The 19163-nt window shown below is 43.6% G+C and overlaps 1 protein-coding gene across 3 annotated transcripts in view; it reads right to left on the bottom strand.

Moving 5' to 3' along the window:
* Nucleotides 1-19163, bottom strand: part of LOC124140313 (phospholipase D1-like) — a 95614-nt gene that overhangs the window by 22003 nt on the left and 54448 nt on the right. For all 3 annotated transcript variants that reach the window (XM_046507831.2, XM_046507832.2, XM_046507833.2), the window contains 12 exons: nucleotides 15759-15864; nucleotides 13089-13154; nucleotides 12214-12371; nucleotides 11609-11761; nucleotides 10638-10787; nucleotides 9165-9248; nucleotides 8917-8998; nucleotides 7486-7599; nucleotides 6669-6808; nucleotides 2744-2849; nucleotides 553-1491; nucleotides 366-397 (listed from right to left, as the gene is read on the bottom strand). In XM_046507831.2, coding sequence (XP_046363787.1) covers nucleotides 366-397; nucleotides 553-1491; nucleotides 2744-2849; nucleotides 6669-6808; nucleotides 7486-7599; nucleotides 8917-8998; nucleotides 9165-9248; nucleotides 10638-10787; nucleotides 11609-11761; nucleotides 12214-12371; nucleotides 13089-13154; nucleotides 15759-15864 — 2130 coding nt within the window. The remainder of the gene's footprint in view (nucleotides 1-365; nucleotides 398-552; nucleotides 1492-2743; nucleotides 2850-6668; nucleotides 6809-7485; nucleotides 7600-8916; nucleotides 8999-9164; nucleotides 9249-10637; nucleotides 10788-11608; nucleotides 11762-12213; nucleotides 12372-13088; nucleotides 13155-15758; nucleotides 15865-19163) is intronic.

Genomic DNA, 19163 nt, shown 5'->3' with positions numbered 1-19163 from the left:
TACAACTCTACACCCTGAGGAACATGATGTGGACAAACCTGGGTTTCAATGAGTGTTGAAATATTTGATATCAAAAGACATGAGGGTGAGATTATATTTATCATCCAACATCATTCTTCCAATTTTTTCAGTTTGTAGACAGTAATAAGCAGTGTCTTAAGTGTAAAAAGTACTGCTAACAGCTTCAGTTGTAGAGCCATTTGTGATGTCATTTGATTGTGACGTCATGGTAACAACGATGTCACAATGGTCTCCTAAGCATTGCAGCGATATCTACAGTGTAGATATCGCTTGATATCACAATATCTCCCAAGCAATATCTCCTGTGTGAGTCAGTTTTGGATGATAAACGTAAATACACCTACCTTCCTGTCCTTTCACGAAACTTGCCCATAAGCTGGAAGAGAAATGTATATAATATATATATGCACAAAAAACAATAACTGAATTACTCTATACATGATTTTTCATTGTAAATGTTTCTCTTCTGAAACAACTGTATATTTAATGTCTCTCAATACATAATGAAATAAGATCGCATAAAGTACTCACAAAATTTTTCCGCTTTTTCTTTGCTTCACCCATTAACAGCTCTCTGGGAATTCTTTCCGGGACTTGATTTTTTCGGACAACTGATTCAAACTTTTGAACATTAAACACCATCTTCCATCTTCTCCGTGCACTGGGGTTGCTGGTGGGGCTGCCAGGTGCCCCTGCCCCGCCCTGTGAACTGCCCTTGTTGTTATTCTGCTCTGATCCCATCAGCTTCTTGACTGCTTTCAACCTGACTGCTGCACTGAACATATCGGGGACATCGGTGCCAGTCTTCCCGATTACTTTACCTTGCGGAGTTCTTTGTTCGCCACCAATCAATTCAGTCTCCGAATTATGCGATCTGCTTGAGGTGTCACTGCTGGCACTGTGTCTGTGACTTGCAGTAACATGATGAACAGTTTCAGGCACTATAACATCACCCGTATCCATGGCGACAGATTTTTTTAATTTGCTCTTGGCGCCAGATCCACCACGGCCTTTCTTTGGAATGATGAGTTTAAGGTCTTTCTGGTTTGCCTTTTCCTTCCACAAGTGAACACCACTCTCAGCAGAATTCTGAGCTTCTAAAACAGGATTCCGAGAAATAACAGCACCATCAACAACATCATTGTCTTCTGCACGTGCTACATCATCTGATTGGTCAAGTGACTGACTAGTCCTCGTACACTCTGATTGGTTTATGACGTTTTTAGTCAATTCTGATTCATTGACTTCCGAGTTAACTGTTGATTGTGAATTTTGTGTCACCATTTCTGATTGGTTACTTGAGTTGCTAGTTGACTGTGATTGTGTCACATGATCTTCAATAGTGACCTCTGGGTGTTCGTCAGGTGAAGCGGGGATGACATGGATGCTGACATCTGCTGGAGACACTTGGGTCAGCGGCAGTGACGTTGGTACAGTCAGCTTGTCAGTGGAGCCCAGATCATCATTTAACTAAAACAAACATTTAAAACTTCAAAACCTAACAAGCCTTTTAAATTTACAAATGCAGAGAATTACTTGAGTGGGGAGGCAGTATGGGTGGCCCAGTCATCCAAGGTGCCGCAGATTGCTATACAGAGTTGCATCCCTTTAGCACGCCAGCAACCTAAGATCGTAGGTTCAAATCCCGGTTCACCCTGATTATGTTTCTAACTTTATCAGCACCATACCATGCTCGTGGGTTTCACGAAAGTGGGTGAGTGAGTATGGTTTTACGCTGCTTTTAGCAATATTCCAGCAATATCACGTTGGGGGACACCAGAAATGGGCTTCACACATTGTACCCACGTCAGGAATCGAACCCGGGTCTTAGGCGTGACGAGCGAACGCTTTAAGCACAAGGCTACCTGACTGCCATCACGAAAGTGGTAAACATCACATACCTCAGGCTTTGGACTTTCCTCCCACACTAAACTGACACACAGTGATATAACTTGAATACACCTAAAAGCGGCATAAAACCCAACTCACTCACTATTTCATGAGTGTGTCGTGCTAATGTTAGAAAACAAACATCAGACTGTATGTATTTTTTGAGCAAGAGCAAAGGACAGACCTAAATTCTGAAACTCAATAATTCAATAATATTTATCTCTCAGTTCTGAGGTGTACAAGTAGTTTCTACTGTGTTGCAAGCTATGTCAAGAACATGGTCAATGTCAGTGTATAAGATGATTAACCTATTTTCTTGAGTATAATGCGCACCCAAGTATAATGAGCACCCCCCTAGCGGAATTTCTTTTTCCACTCTTGTGCAGAAAAAAATTTCCCCATACCCCTTCAGCAAATTCCGGCAAAAACGAACTGGTGATAAGAAACTTTTTCAGAAACATCAGTAATCTGACTGTGGTTGCTCTTAATAACGGTGAGTTGTGCAATCTACCGATCGCTTCACACACGATTTCGCCGAAATTAATGAAAACAAAATAATTCCAAATCATCAAAAGGCACCAGTTAACCACTAGACTGATCTGTATAACAAGTTTCATCCAGCAATACTTAATAGTTTTGGAGTTCTGCTCCGGAAACGAGCACTACACTCCAGGAAACATAAAACGGGCGGGCGGATGGACAGAAGGACATGCTGACAGCTATATCAACCCTTTTTTTAAACCGGGGAGATAATAAAAACAATATCAACAACAAAAACAATGTCATCAAGCTCTTTTCGCTCAATGGCTCCACTGCTGATGTAGATATTCACCTCTGTGGTATCTGTGACGGCTGATTCCTCTGGACGGATGCTAATACTGGAGACATTCACATCTGAACAAGTCTGCATCAGATCTACAGAACCAAGGTCCTTCAGTCTGAAACAGGTGAGGTGAGGTGAAATGGCGTTTAACGTCACATCAAAGATTATTGCACTTATATAGCGTGCACTTGTGTATGCACTTGTGTGTGTGTGTGGCTGCTTGTACTAGTCCTAACCTGATGCCGATTTTATAATGCTAGCCCACTGAGATACCATGATTTAGTTTTTAACGTGAATACCTCACTCAGACACAATATACTGATTCCGAGTCGACCAGTCCTTGTTTAGCCCCTTAATGCTGAGCACCAGACTGGGTAACAGCAAGAATCACCTTTTAATGTCTTTTGGTATGACGCGTCTGGGGATTAAAACCCCGGGCATTTCGCTCTCCGGGCGGACGCACTACAACAAGACCACGGAGGAAGTCCAGTGTGAAATAGACATACATTGCTGTGACATGATTCCTTCAGTCAGTCCTACAGACTGCCCCAGACACATCAACACCGCCCCAGACACATCAACACCACCCAAGTCACTTCAACACAGCCCCAGACACATCAACACCGCCTCAGACACATCAACACCGCACCAGACACACATCAACACTGACCCAGACACATCAACACTGACCCAGACACATCAACACCGCCCAAGACACATCAACACTGACCCAGACACATCAACACTGCCCCAGACACATCAACACCACCCAACACACACCAACACCCTCCCACACACATCAACACCGCCCCAGACACATCAACACCACCCAAGACACATCAACACCGCCCCAAACACATCAACACCGCACCAGACACACATCAACACTGACCCAGACACATCAACACCGCCCCACACACATGAACACCGCCCCAAACACATCAACACCACCCAACACACATCAACACCCTCCCACACACATCAACACCGCCCCAGACACATCAACACCACCCCAGACACATCAACACCGCCCCACACACATCAACACCGCACCAGACACACATCAACACTGACCCAGACACATCAACACCGCCCAACACACATCAACACCGCCCCAAACACATCAACACCACACCGCACACATCAACACCGCCCAACACACATCAACACCGCCCCAGACACATCAACACTGACCCAGACACATGAACACCCTCCCACACATCAACACCGCCCAACACACATCAACACCGTCCCAGACACATCAACACCACCCCAGACACATCAACACCGCCCCAGACACATCAACACTGACCCAGACACATCAACACCACACTGCACACATCAACACCGCCCAACACACATCAACACCGTCCCAGACACATCAACACCACCCCAGACACATCAACACTGACCCAGACACACATCAACACTGACCCGGACACACATCAACACCGCACCAGACACATCAACACCACCCCACACACATCAACACCACACCAGACACACATCAACACTGACCCAGACACATCAACACCGCCCCACACACATCAACACCGCCCAACACACATCAACACTGACCCAGACACATCAACACTGCCCCAGACACATCAACACCGCCCCACACACATCAACACCACACCGCACACATCAACATCGCCCAACACACATCAACACTGCCCCAGACACATCAACACTGACCCAGACACACATCAACACCGCCCCAGACACATCAACACCACCCAACACACATCAACACCCTCCCACACACATCAACCTCGCCTCAGACACATCAACACCACCCCAGACACATCAACACCGCCCCAGACACATCAACACTGACCCAGACACATCAACACCACACCGCACACATCAACACCGCCCAACACACATCAACACCGCCTCAGACACATCAACACCGCACCAGACACACATCAACACTGACCCAGACACATCAACACTGACCCAGACACATCAACACCGCCCAAGACACATCAACACTGACCCAGACACATCAACACTGCCCCAGACACATCAACACCACCCAACACACATCAACATCCTCCCACACACATCAACACCGCCCCAGACACATCAACACCACCCCAGACACATCAACACCGCCTCACACACATCAACACCGCACCAGACACACATCAACACTGACCCAGACACATCAACACCGCCCCACACACATGAACACCGCCCTAAACACATCAACACCACACCGCACACATCAACACCGCCCAACACACATCAACACCGCCCCAGACACATCAACACTGACCCAGACACATCAACACCCTCCCACACATCAACACCGCCCAACACACATCAACACTGACCCAGACACATCAACACTGCCCCAGACACATCAACACCGCCCCACACACATCAACACCACACCGCACACATCAACATCGCCCAACACACATCAACACTGCCCCAGACACATCAACACTGCCCCAGACACATCAACACCGCCCCAGACACATCAACACCACCCAACACACATCAACACTGACCCACACACATCAACATCGCCCCAGACACATCAACACCACCCCAGACACATCAACACCGCCCCAGACACATCAACACCACCCAACACACATCAACACCCTCCCACACACATCAACATCACCCCAGACACATCAACACCACCACAGACACATCAACACTGACCCAGACACATCAACACCACCCCAGACACATCGACACCGCCCTAGACACATCAACACCGCCCCAGACACATCAACACCGCCCCACACACATCAACACCGCCCCACACACATCAACACCGCCCCAGACACATCAACACTGACCCAGACACACATCAACACCGCCCCACACACATCAACACTGCCCCACACACATCAACACCCTCCAACACACATCAACACCGCCCCAGACACATCAACACCACCCCAGACACATCAACACTGACCCAGACACATCAACACTGACTCAGGCACATCAACACTGCCCCACACACATCAACACCACACCGCACATATCAACACCGCCCCAGACACATCAACACTGACTCAGGCACATCAACACCGCCCCACACACATCAACACCACACCGCACACATCAACACCCTCCCACACACATCAACACCGCCCCACACACATGACATCATGATTCCTTCAGTCAGTCCTACAGTCACTTAATGAAGTCTCAATAGAGGTCTGGAAGGGGCCTAAATATCTTTCTGCATGTGTCAGCAGTACAGCATCTTGATAAACATACCTCCCAAACAAACATCTGAGTATACACTCTGAGTATACGGCCCTGTGTTCTGGTTCACAAAGCATACACACAGTCTGTTGTTAGGAAATGGCCGCTCAACTTACGAAATGGCTAAACATTTATGCTCAAGGACTTTTTAAAAAAAAAAAGAAGATGTTTCTTTAACACTGCACTCAGCAGTCCAGCTAGATGACGGTGGGATTTAAGTAATCAAGTCTGGACCAGACATTCTTGTATGACCAACAGTCCACACAGTTGGGTTACACTGACACATTATCAACCAAGTCACTGAGCCTGACCACTCAATCCATTACAGGGGCGGTTACAGCTTTTTTGAAAAGGGGGGGTGCACAATTAAGATCCATTTATTGTCTTTGGTGGTAATTTATACAAAAATAAAGATTTTTTTCGAAATAAAAAGGGGGGGGGGGGGGGGGGGGGGGTTGCGCAACCCCGAACCCCCCCTCTGTATCTGCCCATGCATTAGGTCTCTTACGACCAGCATAGGATGTTGGGGACCTATTCTACATTGCAAAATTATACGTAGGTAATAGAGACCAATATATATTTAAACTCATGAATTTAAAGCTGGACATCAATAAATATAACTCATTCCTAAAACTGTTTCAGGACTTCTTAATTTTTTTTACATGCAACAAATACATCCTTGGCCTCCACCTACCTGTGTTTCTCATCATCCCACCGACCATAGCACAGATCTATCCCTCCCAGGAAGGCCACGGATTGGTCGATGACCACAAGCTTCTCGTGATGAGCCCACAACAACACCCCGTTGGCGCCATGATCAGGATGCCGCAGAACCTGCCAACATGTCATGCTGTGATCAAATTGTCTGCCATTACAACACTTTGTCATTAACTTTTTGTAATAATGACATTTTAATGTCTTGTAAACATAGTCCATCTGAGACCATGCCATACTTACTCAAATGCTTACGACTGACAGATTTGAAACTCTTTCTACCATCCAAAGTAAGTCATGTTTCAGTTATAAAAGGAAGCCAATGTTCTTGCTGGTCACAATGGGGGTTTAGGGGTGGTGGGTGTGGGGGGGGTGGTTTCAACTATATTCTGAAGTATTAGTGTGACACTGTTGCAATACAAGGATGGGTAGCTGTACCTTCACACCAATTAAGATTTCTTTTCAATATGATATCCAAATCTAACACAACCACCATCACAACAATCAGGAGCTGTGGATGCTGTGTTTCGAAAACGGATCTCTCTTTAAGGAAGATGTACTTTGAATGAGATGATCAGCTACTTACTAGAGATGTTGATAATCCGTATTGGCATGTCTTCATGTACTATTCTTCTGAGATCATAAATACTCGGGTGTGATTGGACTATTGTTCCATAACCTGTCAGTCATCTATTGCCATTGAGAAATGAACAACCCCAGAATTTCATAACTGCATGATGGATGGTCTACAAAGTTCCAGCTTGACACATGGACAGAAGGCGTGCGGACGTACTTACCCTGATGTTCTCGGTGTTCCTGTTCATGAGGATGTGTTTGCTGTAGCGGCTGTTGATCTGCAGGGCCAGCTCCACCTCCTTGTACAGCAGGATGTACACCTTCACCCCCATCTCCTGCACACAACAACCTGGATTAGTTTCTCCTGCACACAATAATCAGGGTTAGTTTCTCCTGCACACAACAACCTGGATTAGTTTCTCCTGCACACAATAATCTGGATTAGTTTCTCCTGCACACAATAATCAGGGTTAGTTTCTCCTGCACACAACAACCTGGGTTAGTTTCTCCTGCACACAACAACCTGGGTTAGTTTCTCCTGCACACAACAACCTGGATTAGTTTCTCCTGCACACAATAATCAGGGTTAGTTTCTCCTGCACACAACAACCTGGGTTAGTTTCTCCTGCACACAACAACCTGGGTTAGTTTCTCCTGCACACAACAACCTGGATTAGTTTCTCCTGCACACAATAATCAGGGTTAGTTTCTCCTGCACACAACAACCTGGGTTAGTTTCTCCTGCACACAACAACCTGGATTAGTTTCTCCTGCACACAATAATCAGGGTTAGTTTCTCCTGCACACAACAACCTGGGTTAGTTTCTCCTGCACACAACAACCTGGGTTAGTTTCTCCTGCACACAACAACCTGGATTAGTTTCTCCTGCACACAACAACCTGGGTTAGTTTCTCCTGCACACAACAACCTGGATTAGTTTCTCCTGCACACAATAATCAGGGTTAGTTTCTCCTGCACACAACAACCTGGGTTAGTTTCTCCTGCACACAACAACCTGGGTTAGTTTCTCCTGCACACAACAACCTGGGTTAGTTTCTCCTGCACACAACAACCTGGATTAGTTTCTCCTGCACACAACAACCTGGATTAGTTTCTCCTGCACACAATAATCAGGGTTAGTTTCTCCTGCACACAACAACCTGGGTTAGTTTCTCCTGCATCGTGCCCACCATGATGCCACAGTATTATCACACTTGTCCATAAATAGCAGAACAATAGTGAGTGAGTGAGTTGGGTTTAACACCGCTTTGAACAGTATTCCAGTTATATCACAGTGTGTCAGCTTCATGTTGGAGAAAAGCCCAAAGTGATGCAGGTCTCAGACGTTTACCACTTCGGTAAAACCCAAAAACATGGGTATGGAGCTGACAAACATAGAAACATAATCGGGGCGAAAAGGTTTCTCACATGCCCTAGGAAAACAACTCTGCACAGCAAATTGCGGCGCCACACGCATCAACACTACCCCACACACATCAACACTACCCAATACACATCAACACTACCCCACACACATCAACACTACCCAATACACATCAACACTTCCTCACACACATCAACACTTCCCTTGACACTCCCCCCTCCCCCAGACACTACCCCCTCCCCTTGACACTCCCCCCTGCCCACTCACTGCTTTCCTCTGCAGGATGACGTCCAGCCTCCATTTGTCGCCATCTACCATTGGTCGCTTCATGTAGATCTCTGGACTCAACCTACGGAACACACCCAGAGACACACCTAAGTTAGTCAGCTTGAACAAATTTATGTAACATGAAATTTGTTTGATACTCCATTGAAAAATAACTTGTAAAAGTTTGGCTTTATCTAGTGTTTGTATCAGGTTGACAGTTGACTACTGAATCTGTCTGGGAGACTCACCACCAGTCCGCTATGAAGATCTCCTCCTTGGCCTTCTCCAGGGCGTCGGCAACAGCTTCGAAGTAGGAAGAGGCATCCACAAACCTGAAACAATCAATTACAATCTGCTGACATAGCTACAGCCACAGTGGAGGAGTGTGTTTGGTCACATTTCTACATACTGCAGCTGTATCATAAGGGGATATCCACATTGCCCATAACAGTCTCTGGAGATGTAATGATTCGTACATATACTGAACAACAAAAGTTCCTGTGACATTGAATAAGATTTGATGCAAAGTTATGTTTTTTACCAAATCTGAAACAATTTTGGTTTGCAACATATAAAAGACTCCTGTAAGTTTTCAAATGGTTTAATTTGCCAAACTGACTTCAGAAAATGCTTGATATCATAAAAAAACATGAACATGCCAAAATGTCAATTTACAAATCAATAGCGTGTGTGTCCATGTCTGGTTGCGATACAAGCAACGCGTCTTCGTCTCATGGAATGGACCAGGCGTTGCACCTGTGGGATATCTGTCCATATCTGCTGGAGCATGTTTCGAAGTTCCTGTATTGTCTGTGGAACATGTGGTCGACGTAGACGCTGTCTGCACCACTGTAGATGTGCTTGACGGTGGTTTCCTGTCAAAATGGGACGTCTGGCGGGTCTTCTAGGGACAATCCCTGCACATCTGAGGCTACGACATACTGTTTGTGAAGATATTCATCGAAGGCCAGGGATGCTTCTTGCAGTCACTGTTGCTGGCTGGAATCGATTTCGTAGGTATGTTGTTCGAATCCAGTTGTCTTGTCGATTATTTGTTACGCCTGGCCTGCCACTCCAAGGATCGTCTCTGACTGCATTCGTCTGTTGCCAACATTGCCATAAACACCAAATGGTGTTTCTGTGGATGTTAAATTGTCTTGCAACATCACGTTGACTCGATCCTCCTTCAAGCATATCAATGGCTCGCAGATGCTCATTTTCGGACAGGTGTGGTATTTCGTAATGTTGAATAATTGCATAATTTTGTTGTTTTTCTGAGTGGTTGTTGTCAGCATGATGCTAAACAATGCATATGGAATCTCGTTAACACACATGTTTTTATACCCATTCTTTGGTAGTGAAATGCATGGGGCTTGCATAAAAGTCAACTTTTGGATACTTTTCTGTAGCAGTGATTCCATACATGTACTACAATATTGAAAAACAAACTTTACTTGTTTGAAAAATACACTAAAATATTGGTGTCACAGGAACTTTTGTTGTTGAGTATAGATATATAGCGACAAATGTGCAAGAAGATTGTTGTGTTTGTTGGAACAGCCACATTTTTTATGCATTAAAGGTAAGGAGTTAAAGCAAAAGCGGCAGAATTAAAGGTCGCTTGAATTACAGGTTTTAACAAATCCATACATTTAGCGAACGTCTGAGTCTAATCTGTAATCTGAGAGTGCAGCTGTCAAGGACATCCTAGGTCGTCTTACCATCTGGCATAGGAGTCCTCCCGGTGTGGGGCGTAGGACTTGAAGCGGTTGACCTGGGTGTAGTCCCGGGCCGTGGACTGGGCCCGGTCCTCCAGACACTCCTTCCACTCGCGGGCCTTGCGGGACGTCCAGCACTTGATCAGCAGCTTCCTGGGGACACACAGGCAGGTTCATGCACAACTCATTCTGGTGCCATGTCAGACTTCAAATCAGAACGAAAACATTTCCTGATGCACAATGTTGGTAACAACTGAGGGATAATTTCTGGCGTTTATTATTTCTATTCCAGTTTTTTACAACATCGCACTGACTGAATATGGATCTGAGACTGAAGAATGCATGTGTATCTCCTGATGCACAATGTTGGTAACAACTGAGGGATAATTTCTGGCGTTTATTATTTCTATTCCAGTTTTTTTACAACGTTGCACTGACTGAATACAGAGTGCATTGGATCTGAGACTGCACAATGCATGTGTACCTCCATGGCATGCATATTCCTTACATATTGTTCTGACTTATAATATTTCATCTGTAAACCTGTATTTTCTCTATGTACTAATTACTCAAGCCAAGGGTTGGTTGGTTTGTTTGTTGTTTTACGCCGCACTCAGCAATATTCCAACTACCGGTATATGACGGCGGTCTGTAAATAATCGAGTCTGGACCAGACAATCCAGTGATTAATATCATGAGCATTGATCCACGCAATTGGGATCGATGACATGCATCAACCAAGTCAGCGAGCCTGACCACCCGATCATGTTAGTTGCCTTTTACGACAAGCAAAGTAAACCTTTTACGGCCAGCATGGGTTGCTGAAGACCTATTCTACCCCGGATCTTCACGGGTCATCAAGCCAAGAAGAGCACTGATATTTGTACTTTAATTTCACCTCCATTTTCAGGAGCACATAGACATTTTCTGCATTAAATTCATGATTTTAATCGAAAAAATCTACACATATCTACCTGTTGAGATTCGAGATGAGGACGCCGTGAGGTGCCCCTGTGGTTGCCATCCCACACTGCACATTGAACTCCGAGTCCATCAACATCACGTCACTGACAGCGCCATCTTCTGGTCGGATGTACGCCACGAAGTTGTCCTTGATCACCAGCCATCTGAAACAGGTGTGTGAGTGAGGGACCCGACAGACAGACCTACTGAAGGTTAAGTCAACACTGGAAATTTCAACCAATCCTGTGTGCAGTGTAGCAGACTTTCTTACACTCAAAGTTTTTGTATTGTTTCGTTTGTTGTTTGACACTGCTCTCAGCAATCTTCCAGCCACATAACGGCAGTCTGGAAATAATAAACTCTGGACCAAACAATCCAGTCATTGACATCATGAGCATCGATCTATGCAGGTGGGATAACATGCAACAGGGTACGCCAGGGTATCACTGTGGCTGCAAATAATAACATGGTTAATAGCACAAACAGTTTTAACTGGTACAAGGGCCTATATTACCTTGGAATCGCTTTATTAGAATGACCCAGCTACCAGTATATACCAATTAGTAATATAAAGTCTACGATGGATGAACGCACACACGTAAGCTGTGGTCCCTACCGTCTGTTCCAAGTACCAGCCAGGTGGACTTTGCTCAAGCAGCCACAACAGCCAATGTTGATCCTCCGACCCCCGGAACACTTCTTGATCAACCCCTCCTTCCCCTTACGACCCAGCTTGTTGATGAAGGACAATGGACTGACTTCGAAGAAACGCATCTGGAACAGCAAGGAACAAATAACATATACCGACTGAGTTGGGTTAAACAGGGCCTGGGAAAGAATTTCAACATGCATGAACAGCAGACTGAAACTGTATGTTATGGCCATGGATCACCTGTGCCCCTTAACATGTACAGGGCCTACTTTGACATGTTGTTACACAAACAATCTCAGGTCAGGGCCACGTTCCACAAAGCGATCGTAGCCCTGCGACAGTCGTAAGCCAATGTTAAAGAATGGGAGTTACGATCGTCTTAGCGCTACGATCGCTTTGTGGAACGGGGCCCTGATCAACTATTGTCTTGTTAAACTTAGGATTCGGCTCTTAATTATGCACTCGTAAACAGAATAAAACATATAAAAGGATATATTTGAATACAAGTCTGTTTAGGGTTCATTGCCTTCATTTCATGGGTTGATTTCAGAAATAACAACCAATGAGCTCAGTGTCACCAAAAGGCTGATACCCAGCAATGGAGCCACACAAAGGGAGATAACTCTTTCCGTCATCCATGTCCAGCACACAGCACAACAAGGCCTAGTTTATATTAAAAGAATGCAGTGATTCTTAGAATTATCATGAAGTACTGTTCTTATCTCCCACACACATCACATCAGTCTTTCACCAATTCCATGCACAAACTATGATTCCAAACACAGTTGTTCCTGCTACATGTATGTCCGAGGGAACGTGATGAGTGTGATGCTACTCACAGTCTCAGAGTGGTTCTTGAAGGACTTGCACTTGAGGAGGCTGCACAGGTACTTCTCCAGCTGGGTCTGGAACATCAGGACAGACAGTTACAGCAGGTCAGACTGTTCAGGAGGGCTGGCAGTTACAGCAGGACAGACAGTTACAGCTGGTCAGACAGTTACAGCAGGTCAGACTGTTCAGCAGGACTGGCAGTTACAGCAGAACTGACCGTTACAGCAAGACTGACAGTTACAGCAGGTCTGACAGTTACAGCAGGACAGACAGTTACAGCAGGACTGACAGTTACAGCAGGACAGGCAGTTACAGCAGGACTGACAGTTACAGCAGGACAGACAGTTACAGCAGGTCTGACAGTTACAGCAGGACTGACAGTTACAGCAGGACTGACAGTTACAGCAGGACAGGCAGTTACAGCAGGTCAGACAGTTACAGCAGAACTGACCGTTACAGCAGGACTGGCAGTTACAGCAGGTCTGACAGTTACAGCAGAACTGACCGTTACAGCAAGACTGACAGTTACAGCAGGTCTGACAGTTACAGCAGGACAGACAGTTACAGCAGGACAGGCAGTTACAGCAGGACTGACAGTTACAGCAGGACAGACAGTTACAGCAGGTCTGACAGTTACAGCAGGACTGACAGTTACAGCAGGACTGACAGTTACAGCAGGACTGACAGTTACAGCAGGACTGACAGTTACAGCAGGACTGACAGTTACAGCAGAACTGACAGTTACAGCAGGACTGACAGTTACAGCAGGACAGACAGTTACAGCAGGTCTGACAGTTACAGCAGGACTGACAGTTACAGCAGGACAGGCAGTTTATGTACGACAGATATATTTTACCAGGATTTAATTGCCCATAATTAAGGGTGCATATAACACACGAGTGCGTATTATACGCGAATAAAAAAGTCTTGTGTTCATTGATCAATCGGAAGGGGTGCTAATTTGGCTTGTTCACTAGCCAATACATTAGCAAATATTGCTGTGGGCGCTTATAAGAGCGGGGCGCTTATTACCTTGAATACTCCACAAAGATCTGACAAACCCTCAATAGCTTAAGTCAGGTGAACCCTGAGCAAAATCGGCAAAGGATGTACGGTTTGTTTCAGCCAATCAGATGTCAGCTTCATTACGGTTTTAATTTTGTCAGTCACGACTCATTCAACACAAGAGGACCACAACAGTCCACCCTTAGGTGTGTGTATGGCACTTAACAAGGTGTATACTATCCACAACATAATGTGGCCATATTATTCTCCATTTGGAACTGACCCTTTACATTTGTTTATGACATGCAGATGTTAATAATGGAGAAAGGTATTGAATTGGAGACAAGATTGTAATGATATTGAAGTAACATTCGTCTTTCCTGCGGGTCAGTTTGAGAAAGAGGTTATTATAACTGCCAGTAATTAATCCCTTCCAAAGTGTTGCAATCACAAAATGAGACATGGGATAAGCGAGATATATACATATGATATGGGTGACATCATTAAGCACAATTATGCAACACAATCCTTACCATTCTATAATCAGCCAATCAGGAAACAGTTAGTTTATAAGTGGGCATGGTTTAATTTTCTTTTCAGTTTTATCGAAACAAACATATCAACATTGCTTCGTTAGTCAACCAAATGCCATGAAATAGTAACAGTTTATTTATTATAGTCTATTCTTGACCCCGAACATGCCACATTACTGCCAAGTTTCAAAAACATATCTTTCTGTCAGTAGATACTCAATCTCATTTAAATCAGATCTTAGTTCTCGCTTTCGCTAAACAAAGATCTGAGGACATTCCATTACAGGTCACGTCAGAACGACCTTTCGCGAACTTTGACTGACCACTGAAATGTCTAACAAGAAGACGACATCAGCCAATTAGAAAGCAGCTTTCTCGAGCTTTACGGCACCTGTTTCAACGTGGTGACTTTCATTTCAGACTACGCTTGGAAATTATGATGACACGTACAGTTTTCAGTTAAAATTTTGAAAACTGAACAACGAACATTCTGGAATGTCTAATATATGGTTGAGATTCTATGGCATTGCTTCCCACATACCGTGCAATGCCTCTTTCATTCAAATGTTTATCCCATGGAAGCGAGAGATAGACGATAATTCTGATGAAATCAGTCGTACGGGCCGTAACTGTCGTTCTGAATACCCCGTGTTAACGTTTGTGAGGTTGCATGATTAGAACACATATTCCGACTGTCACTTTCATGATCTGGTAAGTGACGATCTGATTGGTTGGATGAAAGGTTATTCTGACGTGACCCGTAATGGGATGTCCTCAGATCTTTGTTTAGCGATAGTGAGAACTAAGATCTGATTTTAATGAGATTGGTAAATACTAAGACTCCAACAATTTCATATGGGAAAATTACAGTGGAAATCTCAAGTACTTTATCATAATTGATAAGGGAACCACGATTGCAACTCATCTCCATGCAGTCAATATTTGGACACATCAGGGCACAAAGCGATCTTAGCACTAAGATGATCGTAACTACCATACATTAACATAGGCTTACGATAGTCTTAGCGCTAAGATCGCTTTGTGCACGGAGGCCCTGAAGTCTTTCTAACACCTGCTTCCTTATATGTTCCTTTATTTCCCCCCATGAGTATATGCAGCTGCAGGACACTGTAACATTACCATGCGTTCTTGGATGTTGTGTTCACTGACGAGGTAGTCGGGTCTCAGGGGGAAGCGCACGCTGACACGATGGTCCTGCTTCATAGTCTTCCGTCTTTCGCGATACCTGTAAGTGGGATTGTAGCTCACTGTAAGCTGTGTCATTGCAGCAGAACAAACAACATCCACTGTCATTGGGAACAAATATCATCATCTGATTTCAAATCAAGAAAGGTTTAACAGTAGAGCATCTAATATTCAATGTATCTTTTATATTCAGTGTTTTGATCTGAAGTTTGTTTGTTACTTTTAGAACTTTCATATTTTAATGATCACTATTTGTAACACATCCAAGAGCTTACCAGACACTTGGCGGATTGTACATAGGCTGAGCAGGAAGTCTGTCACCAGTGATAATGTAATGATTGAGTGAGTGAGTTGGGTTTAATCCTTTGAACCATGTCAGTGTCAAGCTAGAAGCATACAGTGTTATGGCAGCTCATTCTGTCTGCTCGTTAAGCAGTGAGTGAGTGAGTGAGTTGGGTTTAATCCTTCCTTGAACGTCACATCAGTATCAAGCTTGAAGCATACAGTGTTGTGGCAGCTGTTTTGTCTGCTAGTTCAGCAGTGAAGACAATAGGTTTCATTTAGTATGATCATCAGACTACAAAGCGCAAAGTTACTGCAATTACCATGGAAATACATCAAGGATGCCCTCTATTGATATACAGTCCTCGCAGTCTTGACCAACACAAGCAGAACTTGGAAGGTGTCCGATGCCTGAATATTCATGATGTCCCATGCTCCATCATGAGATGGAGTCACAACGATGACAAGGATGTCACTTATTGAGACTGTCATGGTGATATAGCAGAACAACACATACTGCTATTTCCATTTGGCATACGACATGTGCCTAGTTTCAAGTTAAGCCTTAAAGTCTTATCTGTCAATTTATTTTTGTGTTTTTTTGTAGTATATTTTGCCATGGATTAGTTGGGATTAAAGTCACTTTTCAACAATATTTCAGTTCTACAAGCATGAAATTGGAACCAGCTCTGTAACAGGTTGTAGGTGTCTGACAGATTGTGTAAACCAAGATCAGAGGATCCTGGCAAGACTAGGGGTCATAACTGCACAATACTTGTGGCACCTTTGACCACTAGGCCACCCCCAACTCGCATCATTTCCATGACAACTGCCAGATCAATAGGGAAGGTGAAGTGACAAGGGGTTGAACGTTGTGTTCAAGCACAGGTGTGGATGGTTGCTTGAACTATTCTGGACTTATGCCAGTTTTATAGTGCTAACCCACTCAGATGCCATGCCACAGTTTAACATGGATACTGACACCGTACACTGAGTCCAAGCCAACCAGTCCTTGTTTTATCCCCTTAATGCCAAGCGCCAGGCAGGGTAACAACAAGTACAACCTTTTGGTATGACACGGCCAGGGAATCAAACCACTGGCCTTGCGCTCTCCAGCAGAATGCTCTATCCACTAGACCACGGAAACTAGTTCACATGTAAATGATCATGTCAGATATCAACTAAGTAAGAAAATGATGCAAGATTACATGCATGAAATGTAAAAGCTCATTGGAAAAAAAGAGAGCAAAAACATATTTTGAGATAAAAAAATATGAAGCAAATTAATAATTATGAATCTTATCTCAAAGATAAAGAAAAGCCTGATCAATATCAAGACAAAATGCGAAAAGTAAAAGATATATATGACAAAAAACTTGAACCAACTTTCAAAATAGTTTCCCTGTGTTGGTAAAAATACAACTGAAACTAAATATTATTGTTTCCGAAAGAATGGAACATTACATTGTACAACTGGAGCTGTTAAGTTAAATCTTGGGACAAAATTAATTTTTTTTTACCACCAATCTTTTTTCAATACAAAATGTTCTCATTGAATTGCTTTAAGCTGGGCTACTGCCTATTGCTGTGGGTCAGAGTGCCATGTTTGACAATCAAGGGTTGATATCAATTCCCTGCCTACCAGGAATCAGCAGGTGTAGGGCGTCTGTCTGATAGCATTGCAGGTGCTTGTTAACGAGTTGCATGCATCTTTCCAACGTTAGATTATAGCTGCAGATAATAAATGACTGCTCGCCCAGTGCTGGAGTGTGGGGTTACCGCATATAGAGTTGCGTGACAAGCATTCATGTATTGAGCAACGGCCGTTTAGTGTGACTGTTTCTCTTTATGTAACACTATAGCTATGGAGAAAAAGAGCTACATTATCATGGTATATATCTTTGATTGCGTGTGGCAGGTTTTCATGTATTTGGCAGGAGACATTCAGGACCACATTTTCTCATGAGGCTATATAGAAAATACAAGTAAACTAAAAAATCCAAAATGGTTAATTCTTCTTACAAGCATGGAATATTACACCCTATTTGTTTTTTTCACAATGAATAACACTCAATACCAGCTTGGATTGACCAATTCAACTGTGCAAACTTGGAACATAGGACATCCTATGTGTTTTGACAATGAATAACACTCAATACTGACATCATCCCTACAAAGGCATGGATACAATAACAACAAGAAAGAAGTGAGCAAAGCTCACATACCCCCGTTATCCCCGCTGGTCAACAACAAATAGTAAATAGTTGGTTTATTAATGAAATATTACATATTTCTAACTGATTTTAACTTAAATGTTTTAAATGCCCCCCCCCCCCCCCCCCCCCCCCCAAATCTCCCATGTTACCAGTGTTCACTACGAGGAAGTAGATCACCATGAACACCTTTGAATAAAAATTTGATAAGAAGAATTATCAAAAGGACCAAAAATTGTTGATAAAAAAAACACATAAAAAAATGGAACAATATCATATAAGAAAATCAATAAATTAATAATTTCCATCTAGCCTTAACAGATATGGTAAAGAATTCATAAATTCAAACTATCACAAAGCACAGATACTTATGATGATCTACATGTGTGGAAACAATTTTTGAAAATATATTAGCTATACAAAACCAGTCATCAAAATTTCTAAATTCCATGTTTCCATGAAAACAGCAAAAGACAAAACTTTCAGAATCTTATAAAAGATAAAAAAAACAATCATAGCGGTTAATGTAGCAAGTTTGCTGAAGCTAGGATACATAATATTGTAAACATAGATCGTACAAAAACTCTACCAAAAATTTATGTTTCACCATGGTTCCATGGAAACGGCAAAAATAAAAAAATTCAGAATCTTCAAACTAGCAAAAGGCACAAGTACTCATTGTGGTTAATGTGTGTAGCAAGTTTGGTGAAGCTAGGGTGCATGGTTAAAAAAGATATAGGCCGTACAAAATACCCACCCTAAAAGTTTAAGTTTCTAATGTTTCCATGGAAACAGCAAAATTAAAAAAATTCAGAATCTTCAAACTAGCAAAAGGCACAAGTAC

This window comes from Haliotis rufescens, unplaced genomic scaffold (genome assembly GCF_023055435.1).
Source record: "Haliotis rufescens isolate VD_foot unplaced genomic scaffold, xgHalRufe1.0.p SCAF_5, whole genome shotgun sequence".
Lineage (NCBI taxonomy): Eukaryota > Metazoa > Mollusca > Gastropoda > Lepetellida > Haliotidae > Haliotis > Haliotis rufescens.
Note: the sequence above shows the minus strand (reverse complement) of the source record. Positions and strands in the feature narration are given on the sequence as shown.